Source organism: Camelus dromedarius, chromosome 5, assembly GCF_036321535.1.
Source record: "Camelus dromedarius isolate mCamDro1 chromosome 5, mCamDro1.pat, whole genome shotgun sequence".
NCBI lineage: Eukaryota > Metazoa > Chordata > Mammalia > Artiodactyla > Camelidae > Camelus > Camelus dromedarius.
In genome coordinates this window covers 75,042,457-75,059,742 of record NC_087440.1, presented here as the reverse complement: position 1 = coordinate 75,059,742, position 17,286 = coordinate 75,042,457, and the positions used below count along the sequence as shown (strand labels likewise).

At 40.2% G+C, this 17,286-nt stretch overlaps 1 protein-coding gene and 1 long non-coding RNA gene across 5 annotated transcripts in view; one reads left to right on the top strand and one right to left on the bottom strand.

Moving 5' to 3' along the window:
• Nucleotides 1–12,362, top strand: part of STON2 (stonin 2) — a 139,791-nt gene extending 127,429 nt beyond the window's left edge. For 2 of the 4 annotated variants that reach the window (XM_010976393.3, XM_031454138.2), the window contains 2 exons: nt 3,856–4,058; nt 5,602–12,362. In XM_010976393.3, the coding sequence (XP_010974695.2) occupies nt 3,856–4,058; nt 5,602–5,685 (287 nt within the window). In that variant the 3' untranslated portion in view covers nt 5,686–12,362. Of the gene's footprint in view, nt 1–3,855; nt 4,232–5,601 lie in introns of those variants that run through there. The other 2 variants (XM_064486167.1, XM_064486168.1) reach the window with 1 other exon arrangement.
• LOC116153589 (uncharacterized) overlaps nt 1–17,286 on the bottom strand; it is a 52,671-nt gene that overhangs the window by 20,633 nt on the left and 14,752 nt on the right. Inside the window, exon 2 of the long non-coding RNA XR_004137452.2 lies at nt 3,843–3,996. This is a non-coding gene — a long non-coding RNA (uncharacterized LOC116153589). The remainder of the gene's footprint in view (nt 1–3,842; nt 3,997–17,286) is intronic.

Genomic DNA, 17,286 nt, shown 5'->3' with positions numbered 1-17,286 from the left:
TGACAGCAGGAACTGGGGACGTCTCCTCAGGATGCCGCCACTGGGACAAATCATCATGAGCCATTTTCTGTCCTTGTGCCACTTGGCTTAAGAGCTGAAGCGAGGACGGGCATTTGACCGACATGACCACCAAGATGTCATGCAGTGCTGGGGAAGATTCTTTCTCCAAGGAAAAAATATAAGTAAGATTTTTAACAGAAGAAAGGGGGAATGGTTGCAGGGCAGGGAATGAATAAATAACAAGTCCTCAGCAATCACTTTCCGCACTTCTCAGCGGGGCAGTGTTCAGGAGGCTTAAGGCCAAGTAAATGAAGTTTAAATACATACGTATTTCCAGATTACTGGAACCTTATTTGTGAACGATTTTTCAAATACAGGATGGCATAAGGATATCTGGGGATGGTTCTCAATTAATCCTCCCTCCGACCCATTACTGTTTTTGCTGTCATGGTTATGTATTTTTGGAAGTGAAACCCCTCAAAAGAGCTGCTTATTCTACTTATGGCCAATGGTATGTATTTCTGTATCGGTTCAGGAAATTAATAGCACGTTTTTCTGGAAACCCAAGATGTACAGGATCCGAATTCCAGGCAGACTGCAGATTCTTACCATTGCTGGTCTTCTCTGTGCCCAGTCTCCGCCCTCCCCATCCAGTGCTCCATCCATGAAACCAGAGAATTGACGATGATCTGTTATTAATTGCTCCTCCTCTGAACTCTTCTGTCTTGGTCTTGAGACAGCCTCGGGAGGGTGCCTTTTACAGGCTAGTTTTCATAACCCTCACAGCTCCATTTACAGTGAAAGAGGACTGCACATCTACTCCCGCCTGCAGTGGCCCTACAACCCTAGCCCCCAGCAGGCTGGACGGTCAGACCGCGGGGCAGCCCAGGCCAGCAGGTCGGCACCCTTGGCTTGGCCAGCATCTCAATCCTGCAGCCACAGCAGGCTGATCCCAGTCAAGCCACCGAAAGACTAACAAACTGCCACTGGATTCCAACATGGCTCCTGCCAGCAGGGCCCTCTGTCTGTGCTCTCCCAGGACCCCTCCCACCCTAATCCCAACAGCTTTCCTTAATCCTAGAAGGCACCAGAACAAGTCCTCCCTGGAAACGAAACATTCTATCCTGCATAGGTAGCTTTCTTTGCTGGAATTCCAGTTCTCATTAGACCAGGTGAAGAGAAAACAATTCCAGTATGATTCCCCTCTTACGGAAAACAGAAATCTGAGTTAATTTTTATTTCTTTAGAAGTATAGTTGATTTACAATGTTTCAGGTGTACAGCAAAGTGATTCAGTTATATACATATATATATATATATATATACCTATATATATCTATATCTATTCTTTTTCAGATACTTTTCTGTTACAGGTTATTACAAGATATTGATGACAGCTCCCTGTGCTATACAGTAGGTCCTTCCTTGTTGTTTATCTATTTTAGTTACTGTATGATCCAGCAATCCCATTCCTGGGTATATATCTGGAGAAAACTCTAACTTGAAGAGAAATCTGAATTTTAATGTTAAATTTTCTCAGCTTTATCAAGGAAGATGACACAATGCATGGGCTCATTAGTTCGCTACCATGAATTAAACTATACTAGGTTTCAAAAACTGCATTTCCCTGTCTGTCCACCAGCTCTACACATGCATTACTGATGCTTGGATTCAAGAAAGAATTTCACAGAATACGCTTTGGTGGAGTGAGAAAAGGAGGGAGGTCAGTTCTGTGGAAAATAATGGTTTCTCAATATTCCAACAATGTGTAAAAAAAAGGTAATTAGATAAAAAATTTTCAGGTTGCTACTGAATTAAATTAACAAACTCCTCTATATACTTTGTAGTGATCTAAATCTATAGCAATATATTGAGAGGAGTCTAGTCATAATTTGGAGCCAATGAGATGACTTTTATTCCCAATACTATAATTTAATGGCTGTGTGACCTCAGGCAATTTACTTAAATCTCTCAGAGAAATCTGTTTCCTCTTTTATAAAATAGGATTATTAATACCTAGCTCATTAAGAATGAAATTAGATAATGCTTTTAAGTATTTAGCACCGTCTCTGGCCTGTAATAAATGTTCAGTAAGTGATGGCTATGTAATTATATCTGTGGTACACAATTAAAAAAACAAACTGAATGGGTTCATTTTCAAACAGTGTAATTTTTACTATTACATGTATCTAACTTAAATTCCTTTCTAAAATCACTGCAATTTTTTCAATTAATTCACCGAAGTATTATACTTTAGAAAGAACCACTGAAATATGTTACATTTATGAAACAGAGCAAAACAAACACTTCACTCTGTAATGTTTTCCTTGGAGAGCGGGTGTGTATGTCCTCACTCTCTGAGATTAAAAAGTCCTGCCCAGACCAATAAAGGAAATGGGAATTGTTTATTCGGGGAAAGTCAGATAACTAAGGGCTGTTGCAGTTACATAATGAAGTCAGAGCCATGTCACGTTGAGTTGACTCCATATTGAGTTGCTTTATGGGGGTTCTTACAACTTCCTTTCTCTCCACCCCTGTCACACTGCAAACCTTAAGGTCTGAGGACTGTGAGGTTATGACTCAGATAAATCAGTTAAGAACATGAGGGAGGTCAGACTGCTGGGTCCAGTTCTTAGGGCTGCCACTTTCTAGCTCTGATCTTGGGCAAGTTCACCTTACCTCCCGAAGCCTTTGTTTCCTCATCTGTAGGATGTTAATAATTAGGACCTCAAGGGACTGGAGTGAAGATGCAGTGAGAGAATCTGCATAAAGCATTGAGCACAGTCCTTGGCACAGAGTTCTCAACAAACGCTTCCTGCTGTATCTGATGAGTGATGAAGATGCGGCTTCAATGGTGACAGTCATAGAACTAAGCTCTGACTCGGATAATCTAGTAGAAATACTCAAAGGAAGATCACACCGTACATTTGCCTGTGGAATATAGTAGAACTAGCCGTAGGTTTATGGAGTCAAGTAGCAGTAAAGGGCGATGCCTGGCACTGTCCAGCCCACCCTTTCCTACCACCCCCAGACTCCCCTCTTCTCAGATGAGGACCTGAGGCCTGGAGAGAACAAAGGACTTGGGTGGGCTCTCTGCCACCGAGGAGAGCTACAGCTCGAGCCCAGGTGTCCTATTTTCTGTGTTCTCTCCAGCGTTCCCTGGGCTTCCCTCATGCACAGGCGCTGTTTAGTCTAAGGGCTTTGTCATTTACATATGCCATTCACCCAAAAAGCATTTTTCTAAAAAAAGTATGACATTCTATTAAGAAATTTCCATTCCTGGGGGGAGGGTATAGCTCAGAGGTAGAGTGCATGCTTAACAGGCACAAGGTCCTGGGTTCAATTCCCGGTACCTTCATTAAAATAAATAAATAAATAAACCCAATTGCCCCCCTCCTAAAAAAAAAAGATCAAAAAAAATTTTTTTTTCAACCTTCCTTCAGTTCATCTTTCAAAGGAAATGGATGACTTTGTTCCAGGCGGCTGTCTTTGATGTTTTATTAGGTGCTAATAGGTACTGATCCATTTTATTCCTTTTGTCAATCTACAACCTCCATTTCTTAGTATTTGTGTTGTGTTCACACAGCACTCTGATCTGAGCAGGCAGAAGGACCTGTTTCCCAGGCCATGGGTTTTACTGCTAGGATACCAGGCTACTGTCATCAGACAGCGTGATATCAAAGGGTCTGAGGCACATGGAGTGTGACTGCTGCTGCAGCAAATCCTCTGCTCAGCACTGGACCCTCTTAAAGACTGCCAGGCCTCTTTTATTTGGAGGCTCTCCCTTATTGAGGCTTTTTTCCCCACCTTCCCCCCAAAGAACCTGAATTCCTGATTCTCTACCTTTCTTTCATAGCCTCTGGTCACCCACACTGTTTCTTCTGCCACCTTGAACTTGGCTCTGACCGGGAAGTGCCTTCCAGATTTGCCAATCACGTGAATGTCGAGTTCAGCATGCCTACGACTTCTGCCTCCAAAGCTGCCGTAAGATCCATCTCTGTGGAAGACAAGACCGATGTCAGGAAGTGGGTCAATTATTCCGCACACTACAGCTACAAGGTAGCCTCTGGAGGCATCTGGCTGATGCTTTCAAGTCTATTTGTTCACCCCATACCCTCCCCCCTCTCATTCCTTTCAGCAGTGCCTGTCCAGGGTGCAAGGTCTTCTCTCACCTCCTCAGAGGCAGTTCACCATGCATAGCTGTGATGAATCTGCTCTGAGTTAAACGAATGATCTCGCTAGTGGGCAGGAGAAAGGCTGGAAAAATAATAGAGGCTGATGGAAGAAGAGAATATAATGGCTTTCAGTCATCATGAACAACAACAACAAAAGAGTAGTGGGGGGAAGGATTATTTTACTTATTCATCGTATAATTCACGTTGCAGGGGAGTGGAGGGAAGGTCAGGAAAGTGCTAAACCGAAGTATATACTGCCACAGGCACTGGTGAAGTGGATCTGAGTGAAGTTAAAGACACATGTGACCTGGTCACTGGGCTGTAACAGGACAAAACTCAAAAGCCAAGCAAGTTTCTCTAACAGTAATGGGATCAGGGCTGTGAAGGAGGAAGTGAAGTTGCAAAGTTCTGACATAAATAGTGATTATATCCTAAGGAGTTAGAAATTCAACAGGAGAAGATTAAATGCCAAAGATGGAAAATGGGGGTTTACTGAAGAAGGGTTTGGCCAAGTGGTTTAGTAATTTTCTACTCATAATAATACCCTTAGAATTATACTAAGGTTATTTATTGTTCTTTAAATATTTCCTTAGTTGTGTGATCTAAAACATTAAACCACCCAAAAGAACAAATACTCCATCTTGTGGCCAGGAAAAAAAAAAAAAAAACCACAGCACTTTCCTCAGACTTGACCCTGTTTTGTCGTGAATTGTTCCCCTCATCATAAAAACCCAAAGTGGTACTGAGAGGAGCAGCTTTAATTATGAAACTGCCTAGCTCAAAGGATTCCCTGCCTGATTTATCAAAAGCTTCAGGTGAGGTGCGTCCCATTCAAGGCAAGATTAGTTTATTAATCCTTTTATTGTTACAGCTATAGCATTTGGCAGAGGATGCAGGTAGAACTGTACATAGCACAATACTTACCTGTTTGGAGACTTTTTAAAGAAATAAGGTAATAGAGAGTGTCAACAGCCAATTTCAAAGAAATCCTTTTTATTTGCTAAACCTTTGTGCTTGCCTGTTGTGTGCCTTTTACTGGGGTGCAGCAGTTAACCAGGGCGTGCCCTGTCCTGCAGGGCCTGGTGTAGAGGAGCCAGGTGGGAATACAGGGCACAGGGGGGCACCTAACTCCACCTGATGAGTCAAGAATAGCTTCACAGAAGAGGCGACGTTTGAGCAACTGTGAAAGGCCAAGAATAAGAATTTTCCAGGTGGACTGAGGGGGAGAGGGGATTCCAGACTACGCAAAGGGCATGTACAAAGACAGAGCCATAATGTACCACGGTCCTAGCTTCATGTGGCTAAAGCCCAAAACATTAACCAAATTACAGGGAATCTCAAAGAACCCAGTGAGGTAGTCTCTTTTCAGTTTACTTATTTGTTGGGATGTTTTTCTGATATTTCTCTCCGACTTCTATTCTTGACAGGTGGAAATTGAGCAAAAACACAGTTTGAAGCCAGACCTTGAAGGAGATGAAATGGAAAATCCCAAGGAGTGTGGGGTCCAGTGACAAAGCCCTCCTGCAGGGCGGCCCGACCCAAGAGTCACGATAGGATGTCTTCTTGAATAGCTGAAGCTCAAGTCAGTACCTACCATGGCTACTCCATGCTGGGAACAGCACGGTGGACCTTCCTGTTTGTAGCTACCTGTATTTTAACAGGATACCCTGAGGTGGTTGCTTTGGAGAGGCTCTGATCATGCCCGAAGCACCTGGGTCACCTGACTTTGGGGGCTTACAGTGTAATTAAGCCTCCGCTCCACTCCGCTTGTCTCACAGCACTTGGGTGTGGTTTGTTGTGACTGATAAAGTCAGGAAAAGAAACTCCCACATCAGTGTGGGGACATCCCTCTGATGTTCACCTGTCACTTAACATCAGTTTCTGGAAAACAGTCCTGAGAACTTAATTAACTCAGACTCCATCTCTGCCACTCCCTCTAGAAAACGCAGAGAAAAGGCACAGAGTTGATCTCCTCTTTGGGTGTGCTAGGCCTTTCTCCACTCTTTGAGTGTTAACACTATGCGACCGAAGTTTTTGAGTTGTTTCCCTCCTGGTTCTAGATTGTTTTGATTGAAACACTTTTTTTTTTCCGAGTCATAACAGACAATGGAAAAAAGGCTCAATAGGACACTTATGAATTCTGTGGTTAGCCCCACATTCTGCAAAGAGTGGCTGCTGAAGGGAAAGAAAAATTGAGCTTATTTTTCTTCATTTTGGGGAAAAGGGACATTCATTGTAAGATCATATTCAATTCAGGAGACAGCTTCAATCTCAGTCAATTTCTAAATTCACACTGAAAAACGTAGGCCATTTCTGATTCCTGAAACAAATGGCTACATTTGTCAGGGGCATCTGGGAGCTCTCTGTATACCTCATAGCCAACAGACAGCTGCATGTCTCTTTAACTCAAATATACAGGAAATATAAGTTGAAAAGGTCATTTTAAAAGCTGTTTCAAAACTAAGCTTGTATGAGCTTTTCAGAGTTTGATAATCACAGTATTATGCTAGATCTAAAAGGCAAAAGACTTCAGGGTAGTGGGGGGGATATTTTTCCTAACGTTGGGAACTAAGTCCTGATTCCAAGAATTGAGGACACTCACTATTCTTTCTCTTCATCTGTTCCTGTTCACAGTCTGTAAATCTGCTTCTTATTTGTACCTTGTGTTTTCTTAGCATGCAAGGAACCACATCGGCTGTCCCAACGGGGATACCAGTTCAACAATTTAAAGGCAGCTTTTATCTGCTTTCCTATTTCTCCCATGAAGAACAGAGTAATGGGAACAGAAAGCATGCTAATCAGATGACACAGAAATAGACATATCTAGTCTGCTGACTGGCAGATTCAGGGTTAATTCATTCAGTGAATATTCATTACATTCAATGTGTGACACTAGGATATAGAAATCATTACAATTTTTTGAGATACCTGAGCATGAGACTGAAACTAAAAGGATGAAATTGAATAAGCATTAATGAGAAACTCTATATCCTGAGTTTCTTAACTGCAACCCCTAAGTACAGAGTGGTGTACCTATGCGTGTATGGATGTGTGTGCTGGTGTGAAGGATGTTGCAGAGTCCTGATTTCACAGTTTTTGTAGAAATGTTTTCTTAGGGAAATCTGAGTTCCATCTTGAATCAGAAGTATATCATGGGTATTCACAAAACTAATGCATTCAACCTGTGGTAACAGAAGCCCAAGGAGCCCTGCACGCTGCACTAATCAGTCCACATCTGGATAGAGGGTTGGGTTCAATTCTGGGTACCACATTTTAAGAGATTAACAAACTGTGTCCAGAGTCAGGTGGCCAGGGTTTGAAGAGTCTGATTATACAAGGAACAGGGGACTGGTTCCCCTGAAGAACAGAAGGCAGAGCTGGAAAGGGAGTGCAGAAAAAGAGGAAACAATATAATAGCTGCCTTGAAATCTCTGTTGAGCTATAAGAAGAGAGAGGAACTGGACTTACTCAGTGTAGCTTCAAAGGGCAAAAAGAGGAATTTTATGGATGACAGATGTTTACTTCAATATAAGAATGAATTTTCTAGTAAGAGTTGTTCTAAAGAATGGACTCAAATAGTAAAATTTCCAGTTGCTGCAAATGCCCAAAGGCTAAAATAACCCATCTATCCCAAATGCTATGAAAAAGGGACTTGGGCTAGACAACTATTAAGATCCCTTCTCCTCATAGGTTTAGTCTCAAGAGTAATAGGATTCTCTATTCTAGTTGTTTTTAATTTGATAAGCGGTTTTTCCTGCTCTCTGAAGTACAGTGGGGTTCCCTAGGGGTCCTTGTCAAGTGAGGTCTCCAAGACAGAGCCCTTCCCTGTTGTGCTAAAAGATTCCTCACAGAAACACCGACATGGGCTGAAGAGATGCCAAGGTGAAGGTCATCCTGGCACCTTCCGTATGCAGTGTTAGCACCCAGGCACCCTCTCGAGACCCCTGCCTCACTTGCTAGCATCACAATGTAAGCATTGCTTGTTGGACCTTTTTTTCCCAGTGGTTAATTCTCACTGCCTTTGTGTTTTCACCTGGACATTGTTTTTTAAACCAAGGGTTGGGAAAACCTTTCCCATGCTACCTACATTCAGCAATCAAATTATCATTAATTTTTAAAAACAAATTATTAATTTTTAAAAACCTACTACCTTGATTTCATCAGTTTTGCCTTTCCTCTACTGTTTTTTAAAAACTGATTATAGGTAACATTTAGGAGTTTGGGAAATACTATATATTTTTAGATGTAGTTTCTATGTAGTTTTGTTAATAGCCTACATAGAAAACACGGTTGGGCAAATACATTTTGATGTGCAGATTCTAAGTTTGCCACCCTGGACCTGGATTTTGTGTGTATGTGTGTGGCCACAAATAATCCCTGTCTCTGTTATCAATAATGCAAACCTGTTAAAAGTGTATTCATCTTACCAGTACATAGTATTACTATTAGAACATAAATTAGATGTCCCATGATATTAAGAGCTGTGCTTTCTTTTGGCTCTAGTGGCTTGCTTTGTGACTTTATACTAAAGGAGGATAAGAAATTATAATATTTCTAACAAGAGAACATGAGGTGCTTTGTGGGGGTATCATTAAACCTCCTTTGCCACTCTTATAAACATAGTACTAGTTATTCCTTATCAAAAATCTGCATTTCACTTATATATAATCTGGACAGTTTTTTTTTCTTTCCTATTTGGTTCCTGCATTATTGACCAGGCTTGTAACCCTTGAGAACATTTTTTACATAAAATATTTATTTGAAATGAGAGTAATTTCTATTCAGATCCACTGGATGAGAGCAAGAGTTTATTTCCCTACAAATTCACATTCCCAAAAAACATGACCCATGCAGGCAAGAAATGTATCTTATTCTTTGTTTCCAGTACTTAGCGCCAAGCTTGGAACATAACAGGTTTCTGCCAACTTAAATCCTTGCTGATAGGACAAATACATATTAATGAAATAAAGGGAAATGATTAGGTACTCAATAAATCTTTGTTGAACAAATACTGACCCTGAGACTCTAAGACTACCTAACCCTTACTTACCATCAATACTTACATTGAAGCAAGCAAGCATGCTTTTATTTTCTGGAGCACTTAAATACTTTTTCTTTCTTTGCCTCCACTGTTGACTGATGATAACTGTCAGCACTTGAGCACTTCATGTGCAGCTGAATTTAAACTACAATGTGTCTTATTCGTACTGGAAAACACTTCTGTGCCCAAAGACAGCAGTAGCATAGATGCTGTCCATGGTCCAGATCATTGATTCTGTTTTGTTCCTGCAAGTCAGACAGATCTGTGAGCCTGATCTTACCCATTTGAATGGTCAGTGGAAGAAGAAAGCACTTAATAGGGTATACCTGGCCCATCTTGGTGTGCTAGGTCTTTTGTTTTCCTCAACATTAGCCACTGACCTGTGTATTTATTTTGTCACCATAGTAAGATGGAGGTCTGAGGTAGGAAGGCCAACACTTGAGAAATGACATCATGATTCCAGTGCTGCTTTAAGTCTCAGAATAAGTTTAGTGGTGGGAAAAAGAATGAGCTGATACTTCTTAAAAGCCTTGAAAATACTAAGTTGATTTGAGTAGGAAGTACTGCTGTCTAGCCTACTTTTAGAAATTCTTCCAGTGAAGAATGGTAACTTTAACTCTTCTATGAATGATGATGGTAAGTTAATTCTAGCATATCTAGAGTTCACGTCATGATAAGAATGCAACTTAACATGAAATTCAATCAAAAGTGACCAAAAAACTAAATCTACAAAAATATCATCTTGTAAAGGAATTATCCATAACATTTCACTACCAAGTTCCATCCAAACCATGACAGCTCTTTTATATAAAGTTATCATAGCATTCTCACCAAGTCCTAAACATGTTTTCTAAACATTACCAATGTCTAAGTGCCAATTCTCTACAAGTTACCATTTCTTAATTATGTTCTTTGTAAATGAAACTTGCTTTGGATATTGTGACTCATATTTATCTATTTAACAAATTAAAAATGAATGCGATGTGTAAGGCAGTCACAAATGTAGAAAATAAATATGTGTATCAGTAATGGTTTCCCATGTATTAACTAAGCAGGAATGTGGAATTTCTACATTTCTTCCACTGTGCCTTAGCAAATCTGATTGAGAGTCTATTCCTTTTGTTTCATTTTAACAGCTAAAAAAAAAATGTATCTCTGAATTTGCAATTCCAGGCCCGTAAAGGCAGAAGCTATCCATAATGATGTGTGTGCCTGGAGAGAGGCAAATAATAATTACATGTAATGAAAAGCTATAAAAGAACAGAATCAAAAGGTAGAATTGCAATATGAAAAAATAAAATGCAGAGAAGTAACAAATATAGCACTGGCCACCAAACTTCAAAACACTTGAACGTAAGGAACTCAAGAAAAAATAAAAGATTGCCTAACAAGGATGAACAATAGAATTCAGTTCAACAAGTATTTATCTAGTGTTTACTGGTCAAGGTGCTGTCCGAGCAGTCAGCTTCCCTAAAGGGAGCTAATAGGGCCAAACCCAAGGACAATGAGGATTGCTGATGCAAAGACATTGGTGGGAATGCCCATTATCAGAGGAGAAGTAGGGTTTCTATGAGTCTTTAAAGGACACAGTCATGGAGACAATCACCATGTTAACCATCTTCCCAGTTGGGCTTCAGTGACCTCAGCTAAAAAAAGTGAGGAAGCTGGACTAACTGTTCCATTAGGTCCTTTCCAGCTCCAGTTTTATGGATTATTTTATAAAATATCCTCTGGTGCCACTGTCAGTGATACTTCATGTCAACTGGACTCTTCATGTAGTCTTAAGAACCAAGAAATTTAAAATTTGAATATTGGGAAAATTAGCTGGCCCATCTTTGCCCTTGGTATGTCTCTATCCTTTTCCATCTACCCAGTCAACAGAAAAACACAAAACCCTGCAATCCTCTATTTTGTAGTTGCCTTCAAAACACAGATAAAAATGCAGGATCAAAAGGATGATGAAGATCGGCTGGCACACGCTCTGGACGTTTCCCTGGCATCACCTAGCACAGCAGTGTGTGAGTGTGATGAGGAACAGATAGGATTTGGGTACCACCTGAAGCAGAAGTAGGTTTAAGCCTCCAAGGTACTGAGGGGCCATGTTGGGATGATCAATGATTTATAGATATACAAAGGACTGCAGAAATTGAGGGTAGAAAAAATCCTGGCTCTGCTTTTAATATAGTTACGGCAAAACGAGATGAGAGGAAGGGTCAATCCTCCCTATCTAGCTTTATTGTCTCTCAGTAACATGAAACTGTAGTTAAAAAAAATTTTAAAACATGTACAAGCTACAAAATAGCACCCCTTTTGTGGTATGTGTTAGTATGATTTTAGTTTCCTGTACTAAGAATTGGTCAAATGTAATGGCTCAATTCCAGCCGGACAGAGCAAGGAATTCCAGCATCCTCTTCCTGTTCAGTCCCATCTTCTGCCTCAGATCAAACCCTCAGTGCTAGCTGTGGACACCGTCTAGCCACACTGTGACTGAAGCCTTAAGCACCACTCACAGTCTTGCCTCCCTGTGCTTCAGGGTCAGCGCCCCAGGTGGTTTCCAATGGGGGCAGCTCTGGGAAAGCAGATGTGCACACATCCCAACAGCACCCTCTGGGACCAGAGCATCTAAGGGTTTTGAGGTATGAGGGTGACAGAAGGGACAAGTATCAACTCCTCTGACCCTAACTCAGCATTCACTTAACCTTTGTGTCAAGTGGCCAACAGAACCTGGAGAAAACTTTACCGTATTTAAGAAATTGAACAATCAGTGTCTTAAGCCAGTGAGTGATAAAAGAGCACCCCTCCTCACTCTCCATTTTTGTAATGCCCACAGTGAATTTCAGTGTGTTAGGACGGATGGACCCAAGATCGAGTGAATGAGTCAGCTGATCGGGGCCTGGATTTTCCTTTCTTCACTATCCAGCCTCATTCAGTGCAATTTCTTGTACTATTGTGATTAATTTTATGTAAAAACAGTTTACTTATAAAAATAATATGTGCCTATGTAATAAAGTCTACACACTGGCTAACTCTACAGAGGTAAGGTTTTGTTTTTAATTGTTTTGCTGAGTATCATCTGTAACACCTTTTTTTGAGCTATGAAAAAGCTATTAATAAAAGTTTTTAAACAAAATGTGTCACTATGCAAGATTTAATGAGGTCAGGCATAATGAAAAATGTTTATTAAGAACACTCATCACCCACTTAACATGGTTAGTGATCATAAGCTGACAAGTTAACAAGTGACTTGCATCCTAGTTAAGTTTATCATGCAGATACTTTGGTTAATTCAAGATACATTTACTGCATTCCTATTCTGTGCCTAATTCTGTGAGAAAACAAATGAAAACAATAGAGTCCTTAGGGTTTTGGGGGGCAATAAGTACACACACATATAGTAAGTGAGAAATATAAAAGGGCACATATTCAATTAACATAGTATTTGCATTATGTTCCTGGTATATTGTCAGCACTCGACAAATAACTGTTCAATTGACTGATGAATCCAAATGACTAATGTCAACATAAATTCAGGAAAAAAAATCAACATGGACTAGAATACTTGGGAGGTTTTCATAAGAAAGATGGCTTTTCAGTGAGACCTGGAGGTGGGGGTAAAGTTTAGCTCAGTGGCAAGAGGAAGGGAGTTTAGAGTTGGGAGGAGGCCGCTGTAAGAGGGGTATGCTGGTTTAGCAGATGAGCCTGACCTGGGCAGAGGGGGTCATGCCCATCAAGAAGTAAGACTGACAGTAAGGCCTGGCGGTGGTAGAACTGGCCTCTAGCCTGACACTGGATTCAATCTAATAAATGCTGTGAAGCCACTTTAGAATCTTGCCAATGAAGCATTATTCTAGAAAGACTGACTCACCTGTCTACAATGTGCTGGGTATTTTGGTCTACGGGAAAGATTAAAGGTAAGGAAAATAATTTAAAGGGTTTTTTTGGAGTAAACAAGGCAAGAAAGAAACAGAGCTTTGTGTTTTGTTTAGTTCAAATAGAGCATAGACATCTTATTGCAAAATACAATTACCTACCAGGGGAGAACTCAGGCCAGTTCAGTGGCCAACCTGCCATCAAGAGAACTCTATCCTGAACAGAACACACAGAATTATATAGCCTAGTCAGCATGAAATTAACTGACGTTAGTAACTTATCAGGTGCACAAAAGGATTAACAGCCAGATAAGAGCATAAAATTTTCTTAAGTTGGGGATTTCTGAAGCATATTCTATTCCTTCCCACTATTCCTCCATCCCTATCTGCCCAGGGTCCTCTTTAACAAGTTTTGAGACCTAACTGCCCAGGTCCCACGTTGTCACAAGGTTTTAGCCTTCTAGAGTCCCCCTTTCATTTGTGTCACTTTAACAGCCAAGTGGAATAACTGCTCAAGTAACTATCCAAAGCCAAGTATAGTCCCTAATGTTCCTCAGGACTTGGGGGAGGGGGAGTTGAGAATGAGAAGTGAAGATGAAGATTTAAATGTCCTCAGAGTCATCTGTCAGCTCTTATTCTAAACTCCTTCCAGCTCCTCTTTGATCACCTCCAGCTATCTCCTCTGTATTCCTCTATGCTGGGCAGCTTTCTGTATTCCCAAATACAATAATATAAGCTAACATTTATGTAGTGCTTATACTCTGGTACAAACACTTAACACTAAGAATTTTAGATGCATTATCTTATTTAATGAAGGCAGCCCCCCTCGCTCCATTCTGCAAGGCACTAATAATTCAAGGCTGGTGGTACAACTGATGTTTACTGAAGGTTAGCAATCAATGGTGAGTATTTACAGCACAAAACAGGAAAGAACTTAAAACTGAATATCAGACATCCCTGTTTCTAAAGTTCATTACCTATACTCCACAGAGGGAATCCTTATTAAACATCTTTCTCCCACAGCTCTAGCCTGAGTAAATGGAGCCAGCCCCTCAAATCCCCAAACCACTATGTCTCTGACTGCCAAGGAAAAACTGAAAACTCTTCTTAAAAATCTCATCTTAAGTGGGAATTAAGTTCTAAAGTTTAGCACCCTTGAAAATCAGTTAAACTGTCTATAAAATAAAGTAGACTAAGGCATAAATCTTCTTTAATAAAAGTCACTCTATGACCCTCAATTTAATCTTCAATTTCTCCTTTGAGGATACAGACATAGAGTCATCACAACCCAAAATCCCAGCCACCTGAACAATGCCTCCCAGTTCATGGTCAATCTGGGGGTCATTAAAATGAGTCACACAATTATTCCCTGAGTTTTACTAACATGAATTGACCATTTCAGGCTTGAGAGCATCTTTTATCTGCCTCACAGACCCACTGAGTGGAATGGCAAACCAAATGGCTTGAATAAGAAGTTTAATGAGTCTCCACTATACTTCACTTTATTATGCAAAGCAATTTTTAGTTCCACTCCATCACATCCTGTTATGGACCTACTGAAGTATCTTCTCAAACCAAAGAGAAGTGTACCTTCCATTTCTAAAAAAGAACTTACATAAACTCACAGTTTCTCTTTAGAGGTCTCAAAATTACAGATTATATTTTTCAGAAGGAGTTAAAGTCAAAATATGTGTAAGTCAAAATATGTGTACTTTCCTCCCCAGCACAGTCTAGGTCAACAGAAAAGAACAGGATAAAATGTATTCTCCACCTGTCGGGAGACCCCAGGGGTCAAGACTTTTCTCTCATCTCTCTCTCCCTGTCCTCCGCTCTCTGCTGTTCACTAACAGGCATAAAGTCCTGAATGTCTACACTAATCTGGTGGCAGTGGCAGAGAAAGGGACACATCTCAGAGACTGAGACAGTCTCCAGTTATTTCCTTCCACGTTGAACTCTTTTTGAGTAAACTCCTATTGCACATCTTCTACTACCTTTAACTCCTGTGTGCTGCCTTTTAATGTTTTACATTTGTTAGGTTTATCCTCATTAAATAGTTGACTAAGAGAAGTGGCTTTCTCAGTATGTGGCCAAACTGCACCAAAAGCAACACGAATCAGCAAGCATAAATCAACATGCAATTAAAAATGACTAACGTTCACTCTGTATTTTAGTTAACACTCTCTCATAATCCCTCGAAGTCAATTCCCCTTTTCACTTTTGAGCCTCTGCAGTCTGGAAAGTCTTCTCTCTACTACTGTTTTTCTTTCTCTAAGCAACTCAAAGAGGTTACTGCTGTGAGGAATGCGGCAAGAATGTTTAATTCTCCTGATTTCCTAGGCAGTGCAAAATTTATCTCCCTTTTACTCTCTCAATACACTTCTAATAAGGGGATGACAGTTGCAATGAAAAAGAAAGGCTCAGGGCAAAGGACACAAGTATTTGGTGACCAGACTGAATGATGGGGCAAAGATGAAAGAATCAACAGTTGAGAACTACGGAGGCTGGTTATGTTTATCCTGCAAGCTCACAAGTAGCCTATTAGAAATTAAAACAAAACAAAACAAAACCCAACTTGCCATTTCTTTTGATACCAAAATAACAAGTTGTATACCAGTACATTCTCTCCTGAGATTTTAAAATTAATAACTTAATGAGTAAGCAAGACATCAAGTTAAGGATCAATTTGGGAAAAGCTAACAAGAAAGTCTATGTGATTTGTTAAGAAAAACATAAAAGAAACTAAAAACGGCACAATCAAAGGAAATGTAAGAGCAAAACACCATGACACTCTACAAAGGTGAACACTTACTTCTAAAAAAAAAAAATTAATAGATCTGGTTTGTACTCAAGGTCTGTGACCCCTTTTCATAAAAATTTCCGTGGTGGGATTCTTACTTGCAGGTAAGCAATGCTTCTGTTGGGGAAATGTTTTCTGTGCCAAGGAAGGCAGCATGATCAAGCAGGGGCTGGAACTTGAAGCCAACATGCTCCTCACCTCTAAAACCTAGAACTAAGTTCTTTGTGCTCTGAGACCTTCTGTTTATAAACTATTTGGTACATCAATAATGGCAAAGCTAATTTGCTTTCCCAACCCTGGGCTGTCTCTGGAATCCCACTTCAGAGAAGAGAGAACTAAATAGAGCAGCAACTAATGAATCCAAAATCCTTTAGCCTGTGACAGTAATATTTTCAAGTACTTGTTTCTGATTAGAAGTATTTTTTTCATTTCTGTGGATTCGTTTACTTTTTTTTTTAATTGAAGTATAGTCAGTTTACAATGTATTAACTTCTGGTGTACAGCAGTGATTCAGTTATACATACATATATTCCTTTTCATATTCTTTTGATTAGAAGTATTTTTAAATTTACAGTTTAAAATTTTTTTTCATTGTTTGGGTTTTTTTTTGGGAGGGGGCAGGTAATTAGGTTTATTTATTTACTTTTTTAATGGCGGTACTAGGAATTGAACCCTAGACCTCACGCATGCTAGGCATGCACTTCTACCACTGAACTATATACCTTCCCCCCTGATTAGAAGTATTTTTAATGTGCCCTGAGAAATGTGGAGACAATAATTCTAAAAGTTGGCCCTTCTGAACAATAAGCATCATCATTATCATCACAGTAATTTGCTGACCCTCCTTTTACCTAGTCTCTCCTAACATATTCAATTTCTATAATTAAACATAAGACATAAATACATATTTCCCATTATAAAACCTCTCATCAAACACATTTCACTTGCTTATTAACATTTAACCTGTAAACCCCTTGGCTAGCTCAGTGTGCTTCCCTCTACATTACCCAACAGTAACATCAATGGCTACCACTCTGCTAGGTGCTTCATATGCATTACTTCATTTACTCCTCACAGCGGCTCTAGGAAGTAGCCATTGTTACTGTCCTCATTTTACCGGTAAGAAAATGGAGGCACAAAGTGGCCATTTAACTTGCCCGAGACTTACAAAGCTGAGAGGTGGTGGAACGTTTCTGACTTCAGAGTCCAAGCTCTTATGTATGCTACTCTGCCACCTACAGGAAAGTTGTGAGTGGGTCAACTCAGTTCCAGGGGACAGCAATGATGAACACAACTTCAAAGTACTCTGTCTTCTTCGAGAATAACTGCTGATCAATATAGTAGTCCTCCCAGAAACGTTTTGAAGCACCCTCTCTGTGTTCTATTAAGTTCAAAAGGTACAGAG